This window comes from Bufo gargarizans, chromosome 6 (genome assembly GCF_014858855.1).
Source record: "Bufo gargarizans isolate SCDJY-AF-19 chromosome 6, ASM1485885v1, whole genome shotgun sequence".
In the NCBI taxonomy this organism is placed as follows: domain Eukaryota; kingdom Metazoa; phylum Chordata; class Amphibia; order Anura; family Bufonidae; genus Bufo; species Bufo gargarizans.
The window spans coordinates 367,854,852-367,876,460 of NC_058085.1; the positions used below are offsets into that span (position 1 = coordinate 367,854,852).

Genomic DNA, 21,609 nt, shown 5'->3' on the forward strand with positions numbered 1-21,609 from the left:
TACAATATGGCGGCAGTTATAGCTCCCCAGGGCAGGTCCGTCTGTTTCCCAATACAGGAGTAGGATACATCTAGAGATTCAGCAAGTTAGATCGCGGCAGCTTTTCACATGAAGCTGTAAACGTTATAACCAAGGCACCGCTAAATGTAATTTTTAGCAGCTTGACTAAAGACGACTGACAGACTTGTCCTTGTTGTTGGAGAGCCGCTGGTTTCCTGGAGACAGCCTTGTGGACACAGTGACTGCTGATGAAGTGTGTAGATGACCTGTCGATCGCTGGTCTGTGATTAGGACGGTCCAGGATTGATCGTCTTCACGATGTCATCGGTTTTGCTATGACTGTGGTTGTTTACATGTCTACGGATGCACTGCCCCAACTATCCAGCATTATGGTCACCATCAAACCCTTAGCAGGGACATTTTCGTCCATTCCCAAACTCAAGGCATCAAACGACGATCATGCCCGATCCAATCTATCCATACAGCCCAAGGCAATGGGAATCCACCGGGGAATGTTTCCTCTATCATAGAATCGTAGCATCCTTCACATCAGTCTTCGATGTTGGGTGAAAGAGGAAGAAAACTGTAGCCGACAAGCTGCCCTGGGATCATTAAACACAACCGCCATTCTCCCTGTCGGAAGCCATGTTTGTGACTCCCAATTATTCTTTCTGTTCAGAATGAGGCTCGATGGACGCTTATTAAACATATCAGCAGAACGTGGCTTTGCTTGGTGTTATTGCGATGGCTCTGCTGGAGGCGGCTGCACTCCAGGCACAAAGAATGCACACAAATGGGTATAAAAAGGTATATATATATTTCTTCATACAAAATACATATTAATACAAAAATATGCACAGAGATACATAAATGAGTAGAGACTGCTGATTATAATATAATATCACAGCCTCTCTCTGGCAGGAGTCAGTCACCGCGTCAGATACAATATCAACTTCTGTACATAAAACTGATTTTTATTAAAATATATAAATATATAAATAATTGTATAAAATAAAATTCATCCAACATCCTGGAAAACAGGCTCATCGTAACCCAGAAACCCATCAGAAAGGATCCACAAATGGACAAACCCTTCGTAGAATGAAGTTGTTTCCAAAGATGTTGCTGCAAGTCCGTCTTCTATAAACCTGCACCCCCAATGGTGGAAGTGCCAGGAGCTCGAAGGGGGAGGGGGGTATCTTGACAACCACTTTAATAAGAGTAATAGATGCTAAAAACAAAAATAGGACCACTGTGCTTTCTGAAAACCATCTCTGCACCCCATTGGTTGCAGCCTTTGTTGGCAAGAGAGCGACAACTATTAAGTTCTAAGAACCAGAAAATGTTGATCAGAATGGTTGTCATTTTATTGCATTCCTATATCCCACCCCATATTTCCACTAAGATTGTTTAGTGTGAATTTACAGACTGGATGGACCTACCCTTTAAATGGTTCACAGCAATTTCATACAATTCCATGAGTCTCTGTAACAATCACACATGTGGTCCCCGCAATCTCTCTCTGTAGTACGTGTCCAACCCCAACGCCCTGTTTCATGAACTGATTGTCACTGCGATCACTGAGGGGGTCACATGTCTGTCTTGCAGTTGTACACAGATTGATATGCTACATACACCTCCTCCTGGATTTATATAGGTAGTCATTAAAAATAAACTGCTATGTGCAATTCCCTAGTATACAGGTATAGGTTTAAAGCAACTTGGCTACTGTGGGAACCCCTCTGCCCACAAAAACAGACAGAAATTGTCAAGATTGTCTACACCAGGCAACCAGAAGCTTAAACTGAGACGACACAGCTACCCGATACTTGGAATCGTACACACATCAGAGATGACAACCTCAGGGTTTATCACCAGCACAATAATGTGATGCTATAAGCTTGGCTTTTAACGTAAGCTACATACAGTAAAACAGCGAGTGCTTCTGATGACCAGCAGCAGAGCATTTCAAGAAAGGGTTAGGGTCGGACCCCATTGCGGTACCTGTATCACATACACGTATTATAACCGATTCCTGTAAGATCAGAACACCATACTGAACATCACAACCTGACTTTATAAAACACTACTTTGTGCAATGATCAGAGTCTACAAAGTTGATCTAGTGCATCTTATCAGATACAGACCCATGTGTGACACTGCAAACTTATGGTAAGACACTTTCTGATGTCTAAAAATCTTGCCAAATAATTACGTCTCCAACTGATACTTGGGCATATCATATAGAAGTTCCAAACATTACCTTTTTTCAATGACAAATAGATTACTCAAAGGGCTGAGTTAAGACCCCATTGCAGTACCTAAGAGTCTGTAAACTTCACATCACAACCAAGCGTGGTCACCATGGGACATTGACATCAATGGAATGGATTTTTGCATCCGCTGCTCCCCGATAATAAATTCAAATCTCCTACATGTAGCACCAACCAACAACACACCCCAATCACACATCATCACTGAATCCTGTAACAGACATCATTTTCAACCATGCTGAATCTTTGAACTCCCGCACAGAGGCTAATGAGCCAAATAAATGGGTCACTGATCAGTCGCTGGGACCAATACACTTCTGGAGTAATGCAACTGGACTTCTGTAAGGCAGGTAAAGGGGGAGAACCCCTTTCCCAGGACGGATTAGCCCACTGTGCTCTCTCACTGACCCAACCAGTTTCTCCAAGAGCAAGAGACCTGCGTGCCTCGCGGGACTTCATGTTAATATGCACATTCAGGTTGTCGGAAGGCCAAGGCTGCGGTTTAATGTGTCATCCAGTCGGATAGTTTCCCTCTCCAGTACCTGAGGTCTAGTATCAGAGGTCACTGCCGCCAGTGAACGAGTCAGATTGTGTCTCAGGCTCATAAGATCGTCAGTGGTGCGGGCACATCTGTGTATATACCAGGAACGATGTCCGCGTTCTTTCTCCAGCTGTGACTTTAAAAAGGAGATCTGTGCGAGGAGATACAAAATCGCTGTAATTGTTAGCTCTCCAGACAACTGCACCTCACCGACTCTGCCCCATTACACCCTAATAGTCTACATACTCCATTGGCCAAGTAAACCTGTTCGTGCCTTTGACTTCACCTTCATTGTACATATACAGTACTTCTACTCCCTGTGATTTCATACTGCACCTTAGAGCCCTATATACTTTATAGCATCACACACCTGTTGTTGTAGCTCTGCCACGCCTGGCCAAGATGTAGAAGAATCAACAGAATCCTATAGGTATCCGGGGAGGGAAATAAAACAATGTAGCAACATGTCAAAACTGAAGGAACTGAGCAACACTGCAAAAACAGTAATGGCACCATCATAGAAAGTCATCCATCTTTTGCAGCAGTGCCAGACTGTGATTACATTTGATGTATTACCCTGTGACTACTGACCTCTTGTGTTATGTCCTTTGACTGCTGCACTGTTGAAGCATTGAGCTTACGCAGCTCCCTCCGGAGGTTCCTCCGCTCAAACTCCACCTGCGTAAAAACGCAAAATTGAATGTGAGGCAAACAAACATTTGGCTTCGTTCATCACCCATGACTCTTGCTCCTAGCGGCTCTTACTTCTCGTAGTGTCTCGCTCAAACGTAGGGTTTGGTTTTCCAATAAAGATTTGTCGTTTTCCAACCTCGCAACAGCCTCCTGCAGGACCTGCAGCCTCCTTTGCAGAGAGTCGTCATTCTTTCCACTTAAAACATCTACAGATGTAGAAGAATCCTGTTTAGGAGAGCAATGAAAGCATGTTATATCCAGACTATTGATCTCATCAAACCCAACAACGAGGGAAACATTTCAAGTTCTGTATAGGTTTCACGTAGCTTCATATACAGCTGAGTGTAGCAGACCAGGCCAGATGACTGGAGGAGTCCACAAACCTGTATTCTGACCAATCTCACAACAGATGTGTTAAAAAATAAATAAATAAATACTGATAACCGGCTGCTGAGAAGTGGTCGAATAATTGTCAGATAATTGTTTACAGGATTTAACAGACTTCTGATGTTTCACCCATACATCGTAACGGCCAGTGGAGACCAAAACACGATTAAATGGGTCACAGTCCTTTGGTCAAGTAGGCTGGGCTTCACTGTGATGCAACTGAGACAAGGCACCCTCTTTTCTGAAGACCTTGAAAGGATACACCGTTCATGGCCCAGAACAGACTGGGTCTCCGCTTGTTCATCGGCAGGTACCAAACTAATTGGCAATAGATCATCTGCGTAAACCCTGAAACAATTATTCTCTATCGGGATGAGTGATTGCCTCAGCAATCATTCGCCACTATTCAGGAGAGGATTGCCGCACCTAAATACTGCTCTCACCGCCTGTGACGAGCAGGCAATTATCAGGAACGAACGGTCCGATAACTCCCTGCTGGGTGGGCCGATTAATGTGGCCTCCATTGTATAAATCTTTGGCAGGATTAGTAAATCTACCCCAATGTTTTTAATGATCAGACATAACCTTATTACAGTATGTCTAACTTGTTCTGTAGAGATATCTTGATATTCGCCCCTTGTTTTCACCTGGTGCCGCCCTAATAACTGTTTAGTAATGAGGGATGAGGTGAAAGAGGACAATTCAAATCCAACTAAACTTAAATACAGATTAATTATCAAAAAAAAAAAAAAATCTGGTTACTGAAAAGAAGTTGCCTATCAGTCCCTCGTGGCATTCTGGATCTCAAGAAGTCTTCGACTAGGATGCCCACAGCAGGTGTAATTTATTTCACTAGCTTATTTGTGTTGTGTGATCTTTACATAACTTTCCTATATGTTCACAAATGTCCAATAGTTTGTGTGTAGCATTATGTATTAGTTGTATAGGTATAGCCAGATACCAGTCAGCTGCGGAGAAAACGAATGCTAATCGACATTGATGCAGCCAGCTAAACCTGTGTTCCTGGTTGTCTCTCCCATCCTAGCAATGGAGGTGTAGCAATCATCCTTCTGCCTCTCCCCATTGTATGCTCCGAGAGAGAACGTTATCCACCTCCAGGTTCAGAAAATGTATACGCTCTGTTCCCCTTCTTGGTGGTGGTAGAGGGGTCTTTGGAATAAAAATAAATAAAAAAAGTGACATGGCATCAGTGGGGCCGCCCTATAAGGTAAGACCATAATTAGACTAGGGCTAAACTGATATAAGGTCCTCTGCTGGTCACAGTGGGAGTTGTGTATTGGTGAAGTGTTTCTAATGAGTGAAAAAATTTAATCTGCAAAAAAACAGGGAAGCCGACTCAGGATTTGGGCAGAACCTTTTCTAATCAGGACTCGGTGATGCCATCAGATGCTTCTGCAAATGTCAACTATCTATTTGTGGCTTGCAAACACAAATGCCGTCATTGATTCTGTTTCTACAACATCCATGACAGATCTGTTATGATCAGTCTGAACTCTGAATGATCCATCGTAATCCATTAGGCCTCTTTCACACGGGCGAGTTTTCCGCGCGGGTGCAATGAATCCGGACCCATTCATTTATATGGGGCTGTGCACATGAGCGGTGATTTTCACGCATCACTTGTGCGTTGCGTGAAAATCGCAGCATGCTCTATATTGTGCATTTATCACGCAACGCAGGCCCCATAGAAGTGAATGGGGCTGTGTGAAAATCGTAAGCAAGTGCGGATGCGGTGCGATTTTCACGCATGGTTGCTAGGTGACGATCGGGATGGGGAGCCCGATCATTATTATTTTCCCTTATAACATGGTTATAGGGGAAAATAATAGCATTCTTAATACAGAATGCTAAGTAAACTAGGGATGGAGGGGTTGAAAAAATAAATAATAATAATTAAACTCACCTCATCCACTTGTTCGCGCTGCCCGGCTTGTCTTCATTCTTCTTCTTTGATGACCTGGGAGGAAAAAGACCTTTGGTGATGTCACTGCGCTCATGACATGGTCCATCACCATGGTGATGGACCATGTGATGAGTGTGGAGCCATCACATGGCCAATCACCATGGTAATTGACCATGTGATGAGCGCAGTGACGTCACCAAAAGTCCTTTTCCTCCCAGGTCCTCAAAGAAGAAGAATGAAGACAAGCCGGGCAGCGCGAACAAGTGGATGAGGTGAGTTTAATTATTATATTTTTTTTTATCCCCTCCATCCCTAATTTACTTAGCATTCTGTATTCAGAATGCTATTATTTTCCCTTATAACCATGTTATAAGGGAAAATAATACAATTTACACAACACCTAACCCAAACGGGTTTGGGTCTGGGTACCAAATATGTCGATTTTTCTCACGCGCGTGCAAAACGCATTAAAACGCTTTGCACTCGCAGGGGAAAAAAAATCACTAATTTTCTCTCAACGCACCCGCATCTTTTCCCGCACGTCACCCGCAACGCCCGTGTGAAAGAGGCCTTAAGTTGTTCTTAGTTTTATTAGACCCTAATGACTGGGTCCATGAGGTTCTATCAGCAAACTACAGCCAACACTAGTTTTACAAAATGCAATGGAAACCTGGTGTAAAATAACTGGTGCAAGCGTGAGAAAAACCTACGTGATATTGATAGGCAACTTTGCACATGATGTGCAAACCATCTTACTTTTCTAAGTCTCTTTTTCAATACCAGAAACTTCTGCCTCAGCGTGATCTCTTCAGCCTCCATACGTCTTAGTGCCGTTTCTGCTTTCATCAACTTCATTTTAAGATCCACTTCCCTCTTCTGGGCTTCATCTCTCTCATGATACAGTGCTTTAATTTCTGTTATCAGCTCTTGTATATTGGTCTCCTCGTGTGGATAGCTGATCTCTAGAAACACAGGGTCCTCATGTTGGTTTTCTAGCAACTTTCTCTTACCAATCAAATTTAAGCCTTCTGTGGACTTTGCCGATGCTGTCTCCGATTTGACATGTGTAAATGTTTGCAAGTCTTGTAAATGTTCCTCCAGTTTTCTCCTTTCTCCGGCAAATGTCTTGTCAGATAAAGGTTTCTTTCCATCTTCTTGAACATCCAAATCCAAAAAATTAGTCTCAGTTTTCTCTAAACCTTGGTATTCAGTCTCTCGACTGAAATATGTCTCATCATTTTCTTCATCTCTGGTTTTCTTTCTTCTGTCTTGATCTTGAATCACCATGGCTCGTCTTAGTTCTCCGATCTTTGCTTTAAGAGCATTCTTCTCAATAACCATTGTGTCTATTTTCTTCTCTTTTTCTTCTGCAGTGTGAAGAAGTTTTAACACTTTCTGCCTTAGGACATTTTTCTCTTCTTCGTGCATCTTGCTCTCTTGCCCTTTATCTACTGAATCCTGTCTTAGCTGCTCAATCTGTTCCCTCAGTAGCCTCATCTCCCTTTCCATTCCTTCTGTTTTCTCCTGCTTCTCCGACAGAGTTTGCGAAAGTCTGATTATTTGATTCTGCAGAGTCGTCTTTTCTTCGTGTAATTTTTTCTCATTTATTACCTTCTCATTCTTTTCTTTCAAGTATTCAATATTTCCTACCATTTCTTCTACTTCTGTTTCTTTACTTCCTAAAGCTTTAGCAAGATTGGTCACCTTTTCTTTTAAAGTTCTCTTCTCTGTTTCATAGCATATTTCCTTCTCTTGAATTTCTTGTTCTTTAAGAGTCAGAGATTGCTTTAGTTCTCCTACCTTATCTCTCAGAGATGTCAGATCAGTTTGGAGAACATTAACTTCTCTTACTTTTGCTTTTAAATTCTGAGAAAGTCCTTCCACATTCTGGCTTAAAATAGTATTTTGCTCTTCAATATTTGCATCATGGATCATTGCTTCATTCCTCCTCGTGAGCTCTTCTAGCTTCTCTCTAAGAGAGTTCATCTCCATCTTGGTCCTATCTGCTTCATGGCTCTTCTCTACTAAAGACTGGGACATGGCTGTTATTCTTTCTCTCATAACGTTCTTCTCTTCCTCGTTGCGTTTCTTTTCCTCCTTGACCTCTTCCTCCCTTGTTACCAAGACCTGACTACCTTCTTCTAGCCTGTCTCTTAGATATTTACTTTCTAATTTTGTCTCAGCAGCCTCTTGCTCCTTCTCACCCAAAGCTTTGGAGAGTTCTTTCACTCTTTGCTTCAAGGATGTCTTCTCTTCTTCACCTATTCTGTTTTCCTCTTGAATCTTACCTTCTTTCTCTAGTATGAGGAGGCTTAGCTCTTCTATTTTCTTTTTCAGAGTTTCCACCTCCAGTTTAACTACATCATATTTTTGCTCTTTCTTGACTAAAGCCTGGGAAACATCCCTTAACTTCTGCTGTAGAGTCTTCCTCTCTTCATCGCACTCTCTTTTTTCAGATTCCTGTCTTGTTCCTTATCTGCAAGCATTTGCTTGAGTTCTCTTATTGTTTCTTTCATAGTCTTTACCTCACCTGCTTCGCTCTCCTTTTGTGCTATAGATGAAGATAGTTCAGTCACTCTTTTCCTCAGACTTTTCAACTCTTCCTCGTGTCGCCGTTCTTCTTCCTTATTTTCCTGCTCTTTTTCATGCAGGCGTTGTCTCAATTCTTCAGTCTTCTTTTTCAGAAGCTTTACCTGCATCTCTTTATCATCCACTTCTCTGTTCTTCTCTATTACAGACTCAGTAAGCGCTGTTACTTTCTGTCTTTGAGACACCTTATCTTCTAGACCCCGTCTTCTCTCTTTCTTCCATTTCTCTTTTATTCTCTACCAACTGTCCTTCAAGTTCTTCCTTCTTATTTTTCAATAGTTTTATTTCCATGCTTGCAAAATCTGCATGATGACTTCTTTCCAGTAAAGTCTGTGAAAGTTCTTCAACTTTTTGTCTAAGGGCTTTATTTTCATGTTCGTTTCGGGTTATCTCCTCTTTGAGCTCATACTCCTTACTTATTAAAACCTGTCGAAGCTCCGCCATCTTGTCTTCCAGAGATATAATTTTTAGGTCTTTGTTATCTGCTTCAATTTTCTTTTCTAATAAAACCTGAGACATTTCTGATAGTCTCTTGCTCTGAGACCTTTTTTCTAGCTCGATAAAGCTATCTTTCTCTCGTATTTCTTGATCTTTTTCCACCATGACTTGTCTGATTTCTTTGATCTTATCTTTTAGAAATGTAATTTCAACTTCCTTCTCCTCTATCTCTATCTTTTTCTCTGTAAGACTGTGAGACAGCCGAGATACACTCTGTCTCAGTAACGACTTCTCTTCCTTACTATTTAGCTCTTCATTCCTTACCTCGTCTTCTTTTTTTACAAGAACTTGCCCCAGTTCACTTATTTCCTGTCCCAACGATCTCATCTTATCTTCTGCCTCTTCTAACTCGTGTTCCTTTTCTATAAGAATTTGAGAAAGTTTTGCTACTCTTTCCTTCAGACTGTCTTTCTCAATTTTTGCTTGTTCGCACTGTCGCTCTCTATCTTTCAAAGCCTTTCCAAGCAATTTTAGTCTATCAGTTAAAGCTCGATCATCTTCTTGATCTAAAAACATCTCTCCAATAAGAGCCTGGGAAAGTTCTGTTACCCATTTCTGCAGTTCCTTTCTTTCTTCTTCCCCTTGTGCAAATTCAACAGTTTTACCCATTAAGTCCTGACTCATTTGGTCTAATCTAATATTCAAAGCATTCAAGTGCTCTTCTCTCTCCTCATCATGGACCTCTCTGTCTGCGAGTGCTCGAGACAGTTCTGCAATCTGCTGTTTTAGAGTCAGTCTCTCTCTATCACTCTGGATTCTGGCATCTTCTGCCTCTTTTTGCTTCTCTACCAGAACATATTGTACTTGTTCTAGTTCCAGTTTCAGATCTTGTATTTTCACTATATTCTTTTGTTCTTGAATGTCTTTCTCCTTAAGGATATGTAACAGCTCTTCGACTCTAACATCCAAGTCACTGTTAACCCTGTTTAACTGCATTCTTTCTCTATCAGCCTCAGACTCTTTCTCTAGCAAAGTCCGGGATAAATCTTGTAACCTTTCTTTAAAAGGCCTTGTTGTCCCTTTCCCTCTGTTCCTCAACCAGCTGTCTTTCATTTAGGACCTCTGACAGTTTCCTCTCCAAATCTCTATTTTTGATCTCAAGTCTTCCCAACTCCTGTAATTCTCTTTCATTCTCTTTTAAAGAGAGTGACAGCGTCTCTAGCCTCCTATTTAGCGATTCACGCTCTCTCTCATACTTCCTTTCTAAAACTTCAACCGCTAGTTCTTTTTCCTTTAAGGCCTGAGAATACTCAGACACTTTTTCCCTCAAAAGTTTTTCCTCCATATTTGCTTCCTTCTCTATGGAGTCTTTCTGCAATGCCAAATCTTCCATTCTAGCTTCTACCACAGATTTATCATGTTGGCACCTCCGTAACTTCTCTTCCAGGCTCATAATCTCACATTTCTGCTGTTCTATAGCTAGTCGTTGATGCTCCTTTTCTTGCTGGCTGTCTCGTAGAGTCTGTTGCAGCACCACATGAGCTTTGTCTTTCTCTTTCAAAGTTTTGGTGTGATCACTACAGATCATTTCTTTATCTTTTTGAACATTAAACATAGTCTCCTTCAACAATTTTATCTCATTTTCTCGGTCTTTAATTCCCTCAGTTTGAGACTGCAACAAAGCAGACAACGTCTCTTTTTCTTCCATGTACTCTTTAATAGTCTCTTTTAAAGTTGCAAAATTTTCCTTGCACTCTCTGTAATTCACAGCGAGCTGATCTTTCTCGAACTCGCACTCTACCATTCTGGATCGTAAAGATTCAATCAGAGAGTCACTCTCTTTTAACAACCTAGCTTGATGGCCTACTTCTTCAAGTGTGCTCTCTTTCTCTGCCTGCTGATCCTTCAGACGCTCTCTTAAAGTCACCAATTCTTTATCCCGTTCTCCCACGTTTTGCAGCAATGCATTCACCTTGGTTTCTCGTTCTTCTTGACACTGTCTGAGAAGCTCCTTTAGAGCTGTCTGTTTCTGCTCTGCCTCGGTAGCATCAACAGAGAACTGCTCAACGAGTGTCTCCTTCTCTCCTTGAACCAGGCTCATCTTGGCAATCAAGGTATCAATTTCTCGATCCCTTTCTGCTACTATCAGGAGACTGTGGTATTCTGCTTTTACTGCAAGCTCTTTCTGAACTTCACACTCTTCGATACGCTTTGTCATTCGCAGCTCAGTCTCCTTAAAGCTCTGGGTCTGTTGCTGTAATTTATTGACCACCGTCTCTTTCTCTTGTTGGAGTTGCATTATGCTCTCTTTACAAGTCTTGAGTTCACGTTCTTTTTCTTGTATGGTCAATTGGAGTAGAGCGGCTGAAGTTAAAGCAGTCTCCTTCTCCCCGTTGCACTCCTGAATATTCTCTCTTAGTTCTGTAATCTGCCTCTCAATCTCTTCTAAACTATCCGCTTGGTTTGTCAGTGCAGCCAGGGCTCTCTCTTTTTCTTCCGAGTACTCTTTAATAGTCTCTTTTAAAGTTGCTATATTTTCCTGGCACTCTCTGTAATTCACAGAGAGCTGGTCTTTCTCAAACTCGCACTCTACCATTCTGGATCGGAAAGATTCAATCAGAGAGTCACTCTCTTTTAACAACATAGCTTGATGGCCTACTTCTTCAAGTGTGCTCTCTTTCTCTGCCTGCTGATCCTTCAGACGCTCTCTTAAAGTCACCAATTCTTTATCCAGTTCTCCCACATTTTGCAGCAATGCATTCACCTTGGTTTCTCGTTCTTCTTGACACTGTCTGAGAAGCTCCTTTAGAGCTGTCTGTTTCTGCTCTGCCTCGATAGCATCAACAGAGAACTTCTCAACGAGTGTCTCCTTCTCTCCTTGAACCACGCTCATCTTGGCAATCAAGGTATCAATTTCTCGATCCCTTTCTGCTACTATCAGGGAACTGTGGTATTCTGCTTTTACTGCAAGCTCTTTCTGAACTTCACACTCTTCGATACGCTTTGTCATTCGCAGCTCAGTCTCCTTAAAGCTCTGGATCTGTTGCTGTAATTTATTGACCACCATCTCTTTCTCTTGTTGGAGTTGCATTATGCTCTCCTTACAAGTCTTGAGTTCACGTTCTTTTTCTTGTATGGTCAATTGGAGCACAGCGGCTGAAGTTAAAGCAGTCTCCTTCTCCCCGTTGCACTCCTGAATATTCCCTCTTAGTTCTGTAATCTGCCTCTCAATCTCTTCTAAACTATCCGCTTGGTTTGTCAGTGCAGCCAGGGCTCTCTTTTTTTCTTCCCGACATTCTTTCAAGGTCTCTTTGATAATCTCAATTTCACGGTCCTGTTCACTTTTCATTAGCACTTGTCGCTCTAAGTTCTCCAAAGCTGTCTCTTTGTCTGACTGACATATTTTCAGGTTGTCCCCGAGTTTGGAAATTTCCTCTTCCAATTGCTTCTGTACGATGGTTGCTTTATCCAGCTCATTCTGCTTCTCTCTCTGCAATTTATCGACACGCTCTTCAGTAACCTGTCTCAGACTCTTCTCTTGCTCCAGACGGTCTCTCAAGGTGTTTAATTCTCCCTGAAAGGAATCAGAGATCAGTATTATTAAATACTCTTTCTCCAAGCTGTTATTGACACCCATAGCTTTTAAGACACTTTTAATAAGGTGGGTATACACATTAGATGATCATCGTCCGACCCCACAGATTTTGATGGAACCATCCAACCATCTAGTGCAGTGATGGTGAACGTTTTAGAGAACGAGCGTCCAAACTCCAACTCAATACCCATCTATATATTGCAAAGTGCCAACACAGCAATTTAACCTGAATACCAATATAGTCTATCTTCCCTGTACTATATCATTTAGCTATAATAGCCTGCCTACAGTCAGTGCGCTGCCTGTGCTGATGAATGGCAGGAAAAGTCCAAGGCATATTGGTACACCATAGACTTTTTCCAGGGTGCGGGTGCCGACAGAGAGGGCTCTGAGTGTCGCCTCTGGCATCCGTCCCATAGGTTTCGTCACCACTGATCTAGTGTGTTTGGGGGTTTCCTAACTCAGACCTTAGGGCAGATGGTGGGGAAAGAAGGGATGGGCATGTTGGATTTCAGAGGAGGTGTGTGTGTGCACAGGTAAGGAGGGACAGCTGTTCGTCATGTGGCCTAGGCGCAGCTTAACCCCATAGAAGTGAATGGGGCTGAGCTCTGACACCAAGCACAGCCGCTATACAATGTACAGCACCGTACACAGTGAGCAGGGAGAAGTCTGCAGCCATCACAGGAGCGCCGCTGCCTTCTCAAACAGCTGATCAGCAGGGATCCCGGGTGTCAGACCCCTGCGATCAGATACTGATGACCTATACAAAGGTATCAGTATTAAAATCTCAGAAAACCTTTTAATCGTGTCTTTATTTGGTATAATCTTTGGAATCACACGTAATCCTAGGCAGGTTGTGGCTAAAATTCACAGATACTAGTCATCAAAGTGCAAGTTCAGCCATAACTATTGCTCCCTGCCACACTCAGATGAGCCCCTGACTGCCATGCCAAAGCCTCGGGGTTGAGTGGGAGAGAGAAGAATCTTCTCCCTCTGTCCATAACTATTTAGATGCCGCAGTCATTATTGACTGCAGCAACTAAAGGGTCATTACAATGAGAGAGGGAATCTCTGATTCTGCCCGTTGCAGGCGGATGTCACATTTGTAACACCACCAGCACCCACTGCATATGGAGCGGGCTCAGGTCGTAGATTCCTTTGCAGCTTTCATATATGGCGGTTAATACACAATGCTCAAAGGCAGACTGCAAATTCCAAGCTGCACTTGTTTCCCCACTGCCCCATACTAGGCTAAAAAGTATGGGGTAGTCACCATTATTTTGCTGTCAGTCAGGATAGGTGATAAGTATCTAATCAGGGGGATCTAACGCACCCACTGATAACGAGAACAGGGGTCCCTGAGTCCCCCAAGTGAATTGAATAACGGTGCTCCTCCATTCATCTATGGAGACTGCAGTACAAGTCTCGGCTGTCTCCGGCAGTCTATAAGAGATGAATAGAAGAGCAGTGCACGTGTGTAAAGGCTGCTCCATTCACCCGGGAGACTCAAGGACCCCAATTCTTGTGACCAGTGGGGGTCCCAGCAGTCAACCCTGCCCTGATCAGGTAATTATCACCTATTCTATGGGTAGGTAAGCGGTTATAGTGGGACAGCTCACTTAACTAGCATTTACCAAGCTTAGCTCCAGTTCCTCTCTCCGTACTATTGCTGCCTCTTTCTCTTCTTCCAAGTCAGAAAGCCTCTGAGAAAGAGCAAGACATCGCTTCTGTAAGGCGTCCTGCTCGGCGTACAAGAGAGAAAGCTCATCTGTAATAAATTCAGAAACAAAGCCGTAAGTCGCTGTCTCCTATCACCCCTTAGGTCATAGCATTTAGTACGATGACTCTTACCTTGGACGGTTTTCTTGGACTGAGCGATTGTCTGAACTTCCAGGTCCAGTTGGCCGCATCTAATCTCCAGCTGAGATGATCTTTCCTGAGATGCAAACACTGATTTCTCCAGACACTGTTTCATGATCCTAAGAAATAAAATAAAACATAAAATGCAATGAAACCTATAAATCATCAGGAGAGGAATTCGTCACTGCACCATGTGTCCACGTCTTACTGGAGGTCTCCTAGCTTTTCTCTTAGTTCCAGACACTCCCTCTCGCTCACTCCGAGTTGTACGGTGAGCGTGGACTTTTCACGACTCAAAGCTTCTGCGTCCTGAGATAACTGGTCCTGATCCTTGCGCAGGCTCTCGCTTTCCTATCAGGTGAACAGGTTAAAACATAAAATATGGGACAATATTAGGGACAGGAAGAGGAGACACAATTATTGAAATACTGAAAGTCATGAATCAACCACTAACATAGTTGTATCCTTAAGTACAACACTGATGGCCTATGCTCTGATCGGTGGGGGGTCTGACATCCGGCACCCTCCCCAATCAGCTGTTTGAAGAGGACGCGGTGCTGCTGTGAGCGCTGCGGCTTCCTCGTGGCATGCCAAGCAGAGCGCCGCACACTGTATAGTGATGGAGGTCAGGAACATTTACTGTACTGATAACTTTGGGTCTAGTTTGTTGGAAGACCTAAGTAGTGATGCTTCCATTCACCTGTTTCAGCTCAGCCTGCAGTCTGTCTCTCTCCAGCCGGATGTACGACAGCTCTGTTTCCAGGCTTTCTCTTGCTACTTCGCAGTCCTGCAGGAGGCGCTGTCCCTTGCCGAGCTCCACCATATGCTGGGAACGTTCCTCCTCACATTGCTGTAAACGCTGCTGGGCGTTCCCAATCTCCCTCTGTGACTCTTGCAGAAGTTCTCCGATAGACTTCAGCTCTTTTTCCCTCTGCAGGACCAAAATGAAGTCAAAATCTTCCCCAAAAGTGGCTGAACGAACATTAAGACAGTCGTCTGTTCACCTGTCAGTGTGTGGGGTCAACGGTAACCAGGTCTATATTCTTTACATGTAGGTGGCTACAAAGGTGACGTCAGGGCAATGTGAATGAACGCCGTACTATCAATTCTCTTTCATTTAAATGGGTTATGCTGTGATTGATGTAAAAACCAGAAAAATCAGACATCATACAGTACAACAAAGTTAAAACCAGTCCTGTATCTCACATGGGTCCACGTTCATTCCTCTGCAAGTTCTCTTCAGGGAGGGGTGTCCTTTCTGCTGAAACTCTCCTTATTAGAGCTCAGGGGGCATGCAATTTCTATGGCAGCATACTCCCTATCACAGCTCAGGAGCCGCATCCTTTTTGCTGCAGCTCTCTCCCTATCACAGCTAAGTAGGGGCATGTCCTTTCTGCTGCGGCTCTCTCCCTATAACAGCTCTGGGGGTGTCCTTTTTGCTGCAGCTCTCTCTATCAGAGTGCCTTTACATGCAGCAGATTTAATCAGATGAAAATCAGTTCCATTCATTTGAATGGGGCAGCAAGCACATGGATTTCTGAAAGCCCCATTAAGGAGAATGAAACGGATTTTCAGCTGCAGAATTTCTTGCCACGAAATCTGCCGCCTGTGAAGGCACCCTCACAACCTGGTGTCCTTTCTGCTGTAGCTCTTTTCCTGTAACCGACACAGCTTCTAACAGAAGATATGCCTGGTGGCAGCTGAAATTTTAAACTGAGCGTGTGCGACCACAAAAGTGAGATGGACGGAAAAATAAAGAACGAACAGCAGGTGGAGCTATACAGATACATTTTCTTGAATAGCTCAGTGTCTGTATTCAATTTGTAACTGCAGGTAATTATAAAAGCATTCCGATCCAGGAGCTGGTTTGAAAAAGGTAGAATCTTGTTTGTGACACAAACCCTTTAACTGGGTTATTAAAGGGGTATTCCCATCATAGACAATAGGGGCATATCTCTAGCATATGCCCCCATTGCCTGATAGGTGCGGGACCTGCCCCTATCTTGAAAACCCAGCTGGCAAAGTAAAGGAGGGCACACCGTGCATGCGTGGCTCCCCTATGGAGTCGCCAAAAATTTCCGTCGGCCCTATAGAAGTGGATGGAAGCAGTGGCAAGCGTGGTGCGCTCCCATTCATCTCTATGGAGATTCCGGAAACAGCCGAACGCGCCGCTCGGCTATTTTCAGCAGGCCAGAAGGAACGCTTGGTGGTGGCCGGACCCGCACTGCCGGGTCACCACTTTGCCATCTTCGTTTACGAGATAGGTGCAGGTTCCACACCTATCAGACAATGGAGGCCCTATCCTAGCGATAGGCCCCCATGGTCTGAGATGGGAATATCCCTTTAAAGGAGGACGCCACACTGTGCTGAACACTCTGATTTAACCTGTTATTGAACTATTATAAAGCTCTAATTTTAATAGGGTTTCCATTGATTTCAAAGGGGAATTATGGTTTGCAGAATAAAACTTAAACCGTTTTCAAGATCTCTGTTTGCTGACTGCAGTGGATAAACACTGGTCCTGGTCATGTAGTGATCGCACACATGTACGGCTCCTTACAAGAACTGTGCATCCATCACATATCCAGGGCAGATCAGTATCCACTGGACGCACCTCACCAGATGAACACATGTATTTCTACAGCAGCTCGTGATGCCACAGAATATGCACCACGGTACGCAGGACACATGCAAAGCAATACTTATTATATGCATTTAGATCACCTGCAGCAAGAGACTGTTCAGTTCCACTTTATCTAAAGACAAGGCTCGATTCAAGTCTCCCATCTTCGCGACTGCGTCTTGGAGGTCGTCCACCTCGGCCCTGTGTCGGCTCTGCTCCACCATCTGCCCAGCTATCTGCCTTTCTGCCTGTGAAAGCAAAAACCGTATAGCATTTAAAACACAGCAGACTGACAGCTATTGGAATGCTTTTATATATTAGAGAGTCCACAAGGAGGTTACCTTGAGGAGAGCGCCCTGCAAGCCGCTCCTTTCATCTTGAGACAAACTGGCTTCAAGACGAGAGCGCAGCAGCTCTTCCCGCAGCAGCACTAAATCGTGGAGTAGATCAGAGCGCTCAGACTGCACAGCGTCAAGAGACCGCCGACTGAAAGGGTAAAAAACAGACAAATGAACGGAGGTCGGTCCAGAGAGACTCCTGCCCCTGCAGATGGTCCAGCTCAGTCCCCAGAGCAGGAGCATCACTTTCCAGGCTCAGTTCTCATGACCAAATGTGAATTCTGGATACGGAGTCAATGTTCTACTTACTGAATCTCCTGCAGCTCCCGCTCCATGCTGTGAAGTCGCGTTTCTTCTTCCATTTCCTGTGTCGTCAAGCTTGACCTCAGCAGCTCCACCTCTTGAGACCGCTCTTCCAGCTCCGCCCTTAAAGAACTTACTTCCTTTTCCAGCTTTTCAACATGTCCTCTGCACGTTTCCTGCGCCTTTATCTCCAGTGAACGCACGTCTTGCCGTGAAGCCTCCAGCTGCACCGTTAATGAATGTGTATCCTGCTCAGATGCTTGAACCCTTGACGTCAGCGAATTTATCTCGGACTCTGACGACCTAATTAAGTCCTCTTTTGATAGAATGAATTGTAATCTTGACTGCGCCTTGTCGCCTAATAGGTCCGCACGTGACATCTCCACTAAATCTACTTCCTGCCCTGGCATACTAACGTCCTGTCGAGTTGTCTCCAGCAGTGACATCAGCTTGCTAGCTTCAAGAGGCGTGGTCTCTAGCAGTGATGTCATCAGATAAGTTGATGCTAGCGGTGGTGATAGCGTGCTTGGAAGTGTTGTCTCTAGTAGTGATGTCGCAGTGCTAGTCTCCTTTGAAGCCACCATTAAAGGTAATCTTATTACGTTCGTTTCCTGTGGTGGCGTCTCCAGCTGGAACGTGTTGGTGGTTCTTTCTTGTTCCTCTCTGTCAAGCTGCAAACTCCATATGTGTTCTTCCTGTTTCTCTGCTTGAACTCGAGACATTGTCGTGTTTGCTTCCTGTTCTGCTGCCACCAGCTGAGTCCTCATCATGCTTGCTTCCTGTTCTGCTGCCACCAGCTGAGTCCTCATCATGCTTGCTTCCTGTTCTGCTGCCACCAGCTGAGTTCTCATCATGCTTACTTCCTGTTCTGCTGCCACCAGCTGAGTCCTCATCATGCTTACTTCCTGTTCTGCTGCCACCAGCTGAGTCCTCATCATGCTTGCTTCCTGTTCTGCTGCCACCAGCTGAGTCCTCATCATGCTTACTTCCTGTTCTGCTGCCACCAGCTGAGTCCTCATCATGCTTACTTCCTCTTCTGATGCAATAAGCTGTGTCCTCATCGCGATTGCTTCCTGTTGAGCTGCCACCAGTTGTGTTGTCATCATGCTTGCTTCCTCTTCTGCTGCCACCAGCTGTGTCCTCATGGTGTCTGCTTCCTGCTCTGCTGCCACCAGCTGAGTCCTCAGGGTGCCTGCTTCTTCATGTGCAGTCTCCAAATTCAACCTCATTGTTCTTTCTTCCTGCTCTGCTGTCACCAGCTGTGACTTCAACAAGCTGGCATTTTGCTCTGTTGCCTCAAATTGAGAACTAAGCAACTTTAGGTCCTCCTCCAGTCTCTGTTGGTACAAGGTTTTGGTTTGCACTTCCACTTGCGTGGCCTCAATTAGTGATTTTGATGATTCCTCTTTATGTCCACATGTATCTAACATAGAATCCTTCACGGATGCTCCTTCCACCTGTCCGGTCATCTCTACTGACTCTATCCCATGGCCCCAGGTAACAAGAAGGTACTTTGGGGGCTCCGTGATATTTCCAGGATTCTGTGGCTTCCATGAGATAAGACAGGAATATGAAGTTTGGAGAAGTCGGACACATCTTGTCCATTCGGCACGCAATTCAGATAAATCCCTGGAAAAAAAATCAAATTGCATCTACACTAAGAATCCAAAACTGCCAAGGGGACCTTAATCACATTAATGAAAACCTGTCAGCTCTGCTGTGTGGTGTAGTATAGAGGATCTGTGGGCTCTCCTGTGTGGTGTAGTATAGAGGATCTGTCAGCTCTCCTGTGTGGTGTAGTATAGAGGATCTGTCAGCTCTCCTGTGTGGTGTAGTATAGAGGATCTGTCAGCTCTCCTGTGCGGTGTAGTATAGAGGATCTGTCAGCTCTCCTGCGTGGTGTAGTATAGAGGATCTGTCAGCTCTCCTGTGTGGTGTAGTATAGAGGATCTGTCAGCTCTCCTGTGTGGTGTAGTATAGAGGATCTGTCAGCTCTCCTGTGTGGTGTAGTATAGAGGATCTGTCAGCTCTCCTGTGTGGTGTAGTATAGAGGATCTGTCGGCTCTGCTGTGTGGTGTAGTATAGAGGATCTGTCGGCTCTCCTGTGTGGTGTAGTATAGAGGATCTGTCGGCTCTGCTGTGTGGTGTAGTATAGAGGATCTGTCAGCTCTCCTGTGTGGTGTAATATAGAGGATCTGTCAGCTCTCCTGTGTGGTGTAATATAGAGGATCTGTCAGCTCTCCTGTGGTGTAGTATAGAGGATCTGCCCGCTCTCCTGTGCGGTGTAGTATAGAGGATCTGTCAGCTCTCCTGTGTGGTGTAGTATAGAGGATCTGTCAGCTCTCCTGTGTGGTGTAGTATAGAGGATCTGTCAGCTCTCCTGTGTGGTGTAGTATAGATGATCTGTCAGCTCTCCTGTGTGGTGTAGTATAGATGATCTGTCGGCTCTCCTGTGTAGTATAGAGGATATGTCAGATCTCCTGTGTGGTTTAGTATAGAGGATCTGTCAGCTCTCCTGTGTGGTGTAGTATAGAGGATCTGTCAGCTCTCCTGTGTGGTGTAGTATAGAGGATCTGTCAGCTCTCCTGTGCGGTGTAGTATAGAGGATCTGTCAGCTCTCCTGTGTGGTGTAGTATAGAGGATATGTCGGCTCTCCTGTGTGGTGTAGTATAGAGGATCTGTCAGCTCTCCTGTGTGGTGTAGTATAGAGGATCTGTCAGCTCTCCTGTGTGGTGTAGTATAGAGGATATGTCGGCTCTCCTGTGTGGTGCAGTATAGAGGATCTGTCAGCTCTCCTGTGTGGTGTAGTATAGAGGATCTGTCAGCTCTCCTGTGTGGTGTAGTATAGAGGATCTGTCAGCTCTCCTGTGTGGTGTAGTATAGAGGATCTGTCAGCTCTCCTGTGCGGTGTAGTATAGAGGATCTGTCGGCTCTCCTGTGCGGTGTAGTATAGAGGATCTGTCGGCTCTCCTGTGTGGTGTAGTATAGAGGATCTGTCGGCTCTCCTGTGCGGTGTAGTATAGAGGATCTGTCAGCTCTCCTGTGTGGTGTAGTATAGAGGATCTGTCGGCTCTCCTGTGTGGTGTAATATAGAGGATCTGTCAGCTCTCCTGTGTGGTGTAGTATAGAGGATCTGTCAGCTCTCCTGTGTGGTGTAGTATAGAGGATCTGTCAGCTCTGCTGTGTGGTGTAGTATAGAGGATCTGTCAGCTCTCCTGTGTGGTGTAGTATAGAGGATCTGTCGGCTCTCCTGTGTGGTGTAGTATAGAGGATCTGTCAGCTCTCATGTGTGGTGTAGTATAGAGGATCTTTCAGCTCTCCTGTGTGGTGTAGTATAGAGGATCTGTCAGCTCTCCTGTGTGGTGTAGTATAGAGGATCTGTCAGCTCTCCTGTGTGGTGTAGTATAGAGGATCTGTCGGCTCTCCTGTGTGGTGTAGTATAGAGGATCTGTCAGCTCTCCTGTGTGGTGTAGTATAGAGGATATGTCGGCTCTCCTGTGTGGTGTAGTATAGAGGATCTGTCAGCTCTCCTGTGTGGTGTAGTATAGAGGATCTGTCAGCTCTCCTGTGTGGTGTAGTATAGAGGATCTGTCAGCTCTCCTGTGTGGTGTAGTATAGAGGATCTGTCAGCTCTCCTGTGTGGTGTAGTATAGAGGATCTGTCAGCTCTCCTGTGTGGTGTAGTATAGAGGATCTGTACCTTTCTGTTGCCGTCTTTAGTTCATTAAAATGTCGATGAAATGTCACCACTTCAGTCCACAGTCGCAGGAGACGGGAGCGCTCACCCTGTATATGACCTTTATAAACCTGAGCGACAAAAAGGAACAAGACCCACAGAATTACTTGATGCGGATGTTGAGGGTGCCCTTACCCACCTCTCTGCATAGACACATGGCTGTCATTTTCTTTTGTTGATCCGATGCTCAGTTCCTGAGTTATGATACTTTTTCTTAGTATGCAAATTAGGCCTTTGGTGCAAAGAGGGCGGGCACCATTGCTCTTGTTGCACCAAAGCTCCACTTATTTTTGTGGAATCCCCTCCCTGG

At 44.5% G+C, this 21,609-nt stretch overlaps 1 protein-coding gene across 1 annotated transcript in view; it reads right to left on the reverse strand.

Annotated features, from left to right (window-relative positions):
• Positions 1 to 2,238: 2,238 nt before the first annotated feature.
• The window catches only part of LOC122942242 (centrosome-associated protein CEP250-like), a 99,288-nt gene continuing 79,917 nt past the window's right edge, over positions 2,239 to 21,609 (reverse strand). Inside the window, exons 6-21 of the mRNA XM_044299745.1 lie at positions 21,264 to 21,370; positions 17,571 to 19,193; positions 17,265 to 17,409; positions 17,025 to 17,171; positions 15,001 to 15,231; positions 14,509 to 14,651; positions 14,292 to 14,419; positions 14,075 to 14,208; positions 9,909 to 12,419; positions 8,648 to 9,775; positions 8,349 to 8,544; positions 6,575 to 8,289; positions 3,580 to 3,732; positions 3,406 to 3,492; positions 3,185 to 3,238; positions 2,239 to 2,965 (exon numbers count right to left, since the gene is read on the reverse strand). Coding sequence (XP_044155680.1) covers positions 2,747 to 2,965; positions 3,185 to 3,238; positions 3,406 to 3,492; positions 3,580 to 3,732; positions 6,575 to 8,289; positions 8,349 to 8,544; positions 8,648 to 9,775; positions 9,909 to 12,419; positions 14,075 to 14,208; positions 14,292 to 14,419; positions 14,509 to 14,651; positions 15,001 to 15,231; positions 17,025 to 17,171; positions 17,265 to 17,409; positions 17,571 to 19,193; positions 21,264 to 21,370 — 8,721 coding nt within the window. The 3' untranslated portion in view covers positions 2,239 to 2,746. The remainder of the gene's footprint in view (positions 2,966 to 3,184; positions 3,239 to 3,405; positions 3,493 to 3,579; positions 3,733 to 6,574; positions 8,290 to 8,348; positions 8,545 to 8,647; positions 9,776 to 9,908; positions 12,420 to 14,074; positions 14,209 to 14,291; positions 14,420 to 14,508; positions 14,652 to 15,000; positions 15,232 to 17,024; positions 17,172 to 17,264; positions 17,410 to 17,570; positions 19,194 to 21,263; positions 21,371 to 21,609) is intronic.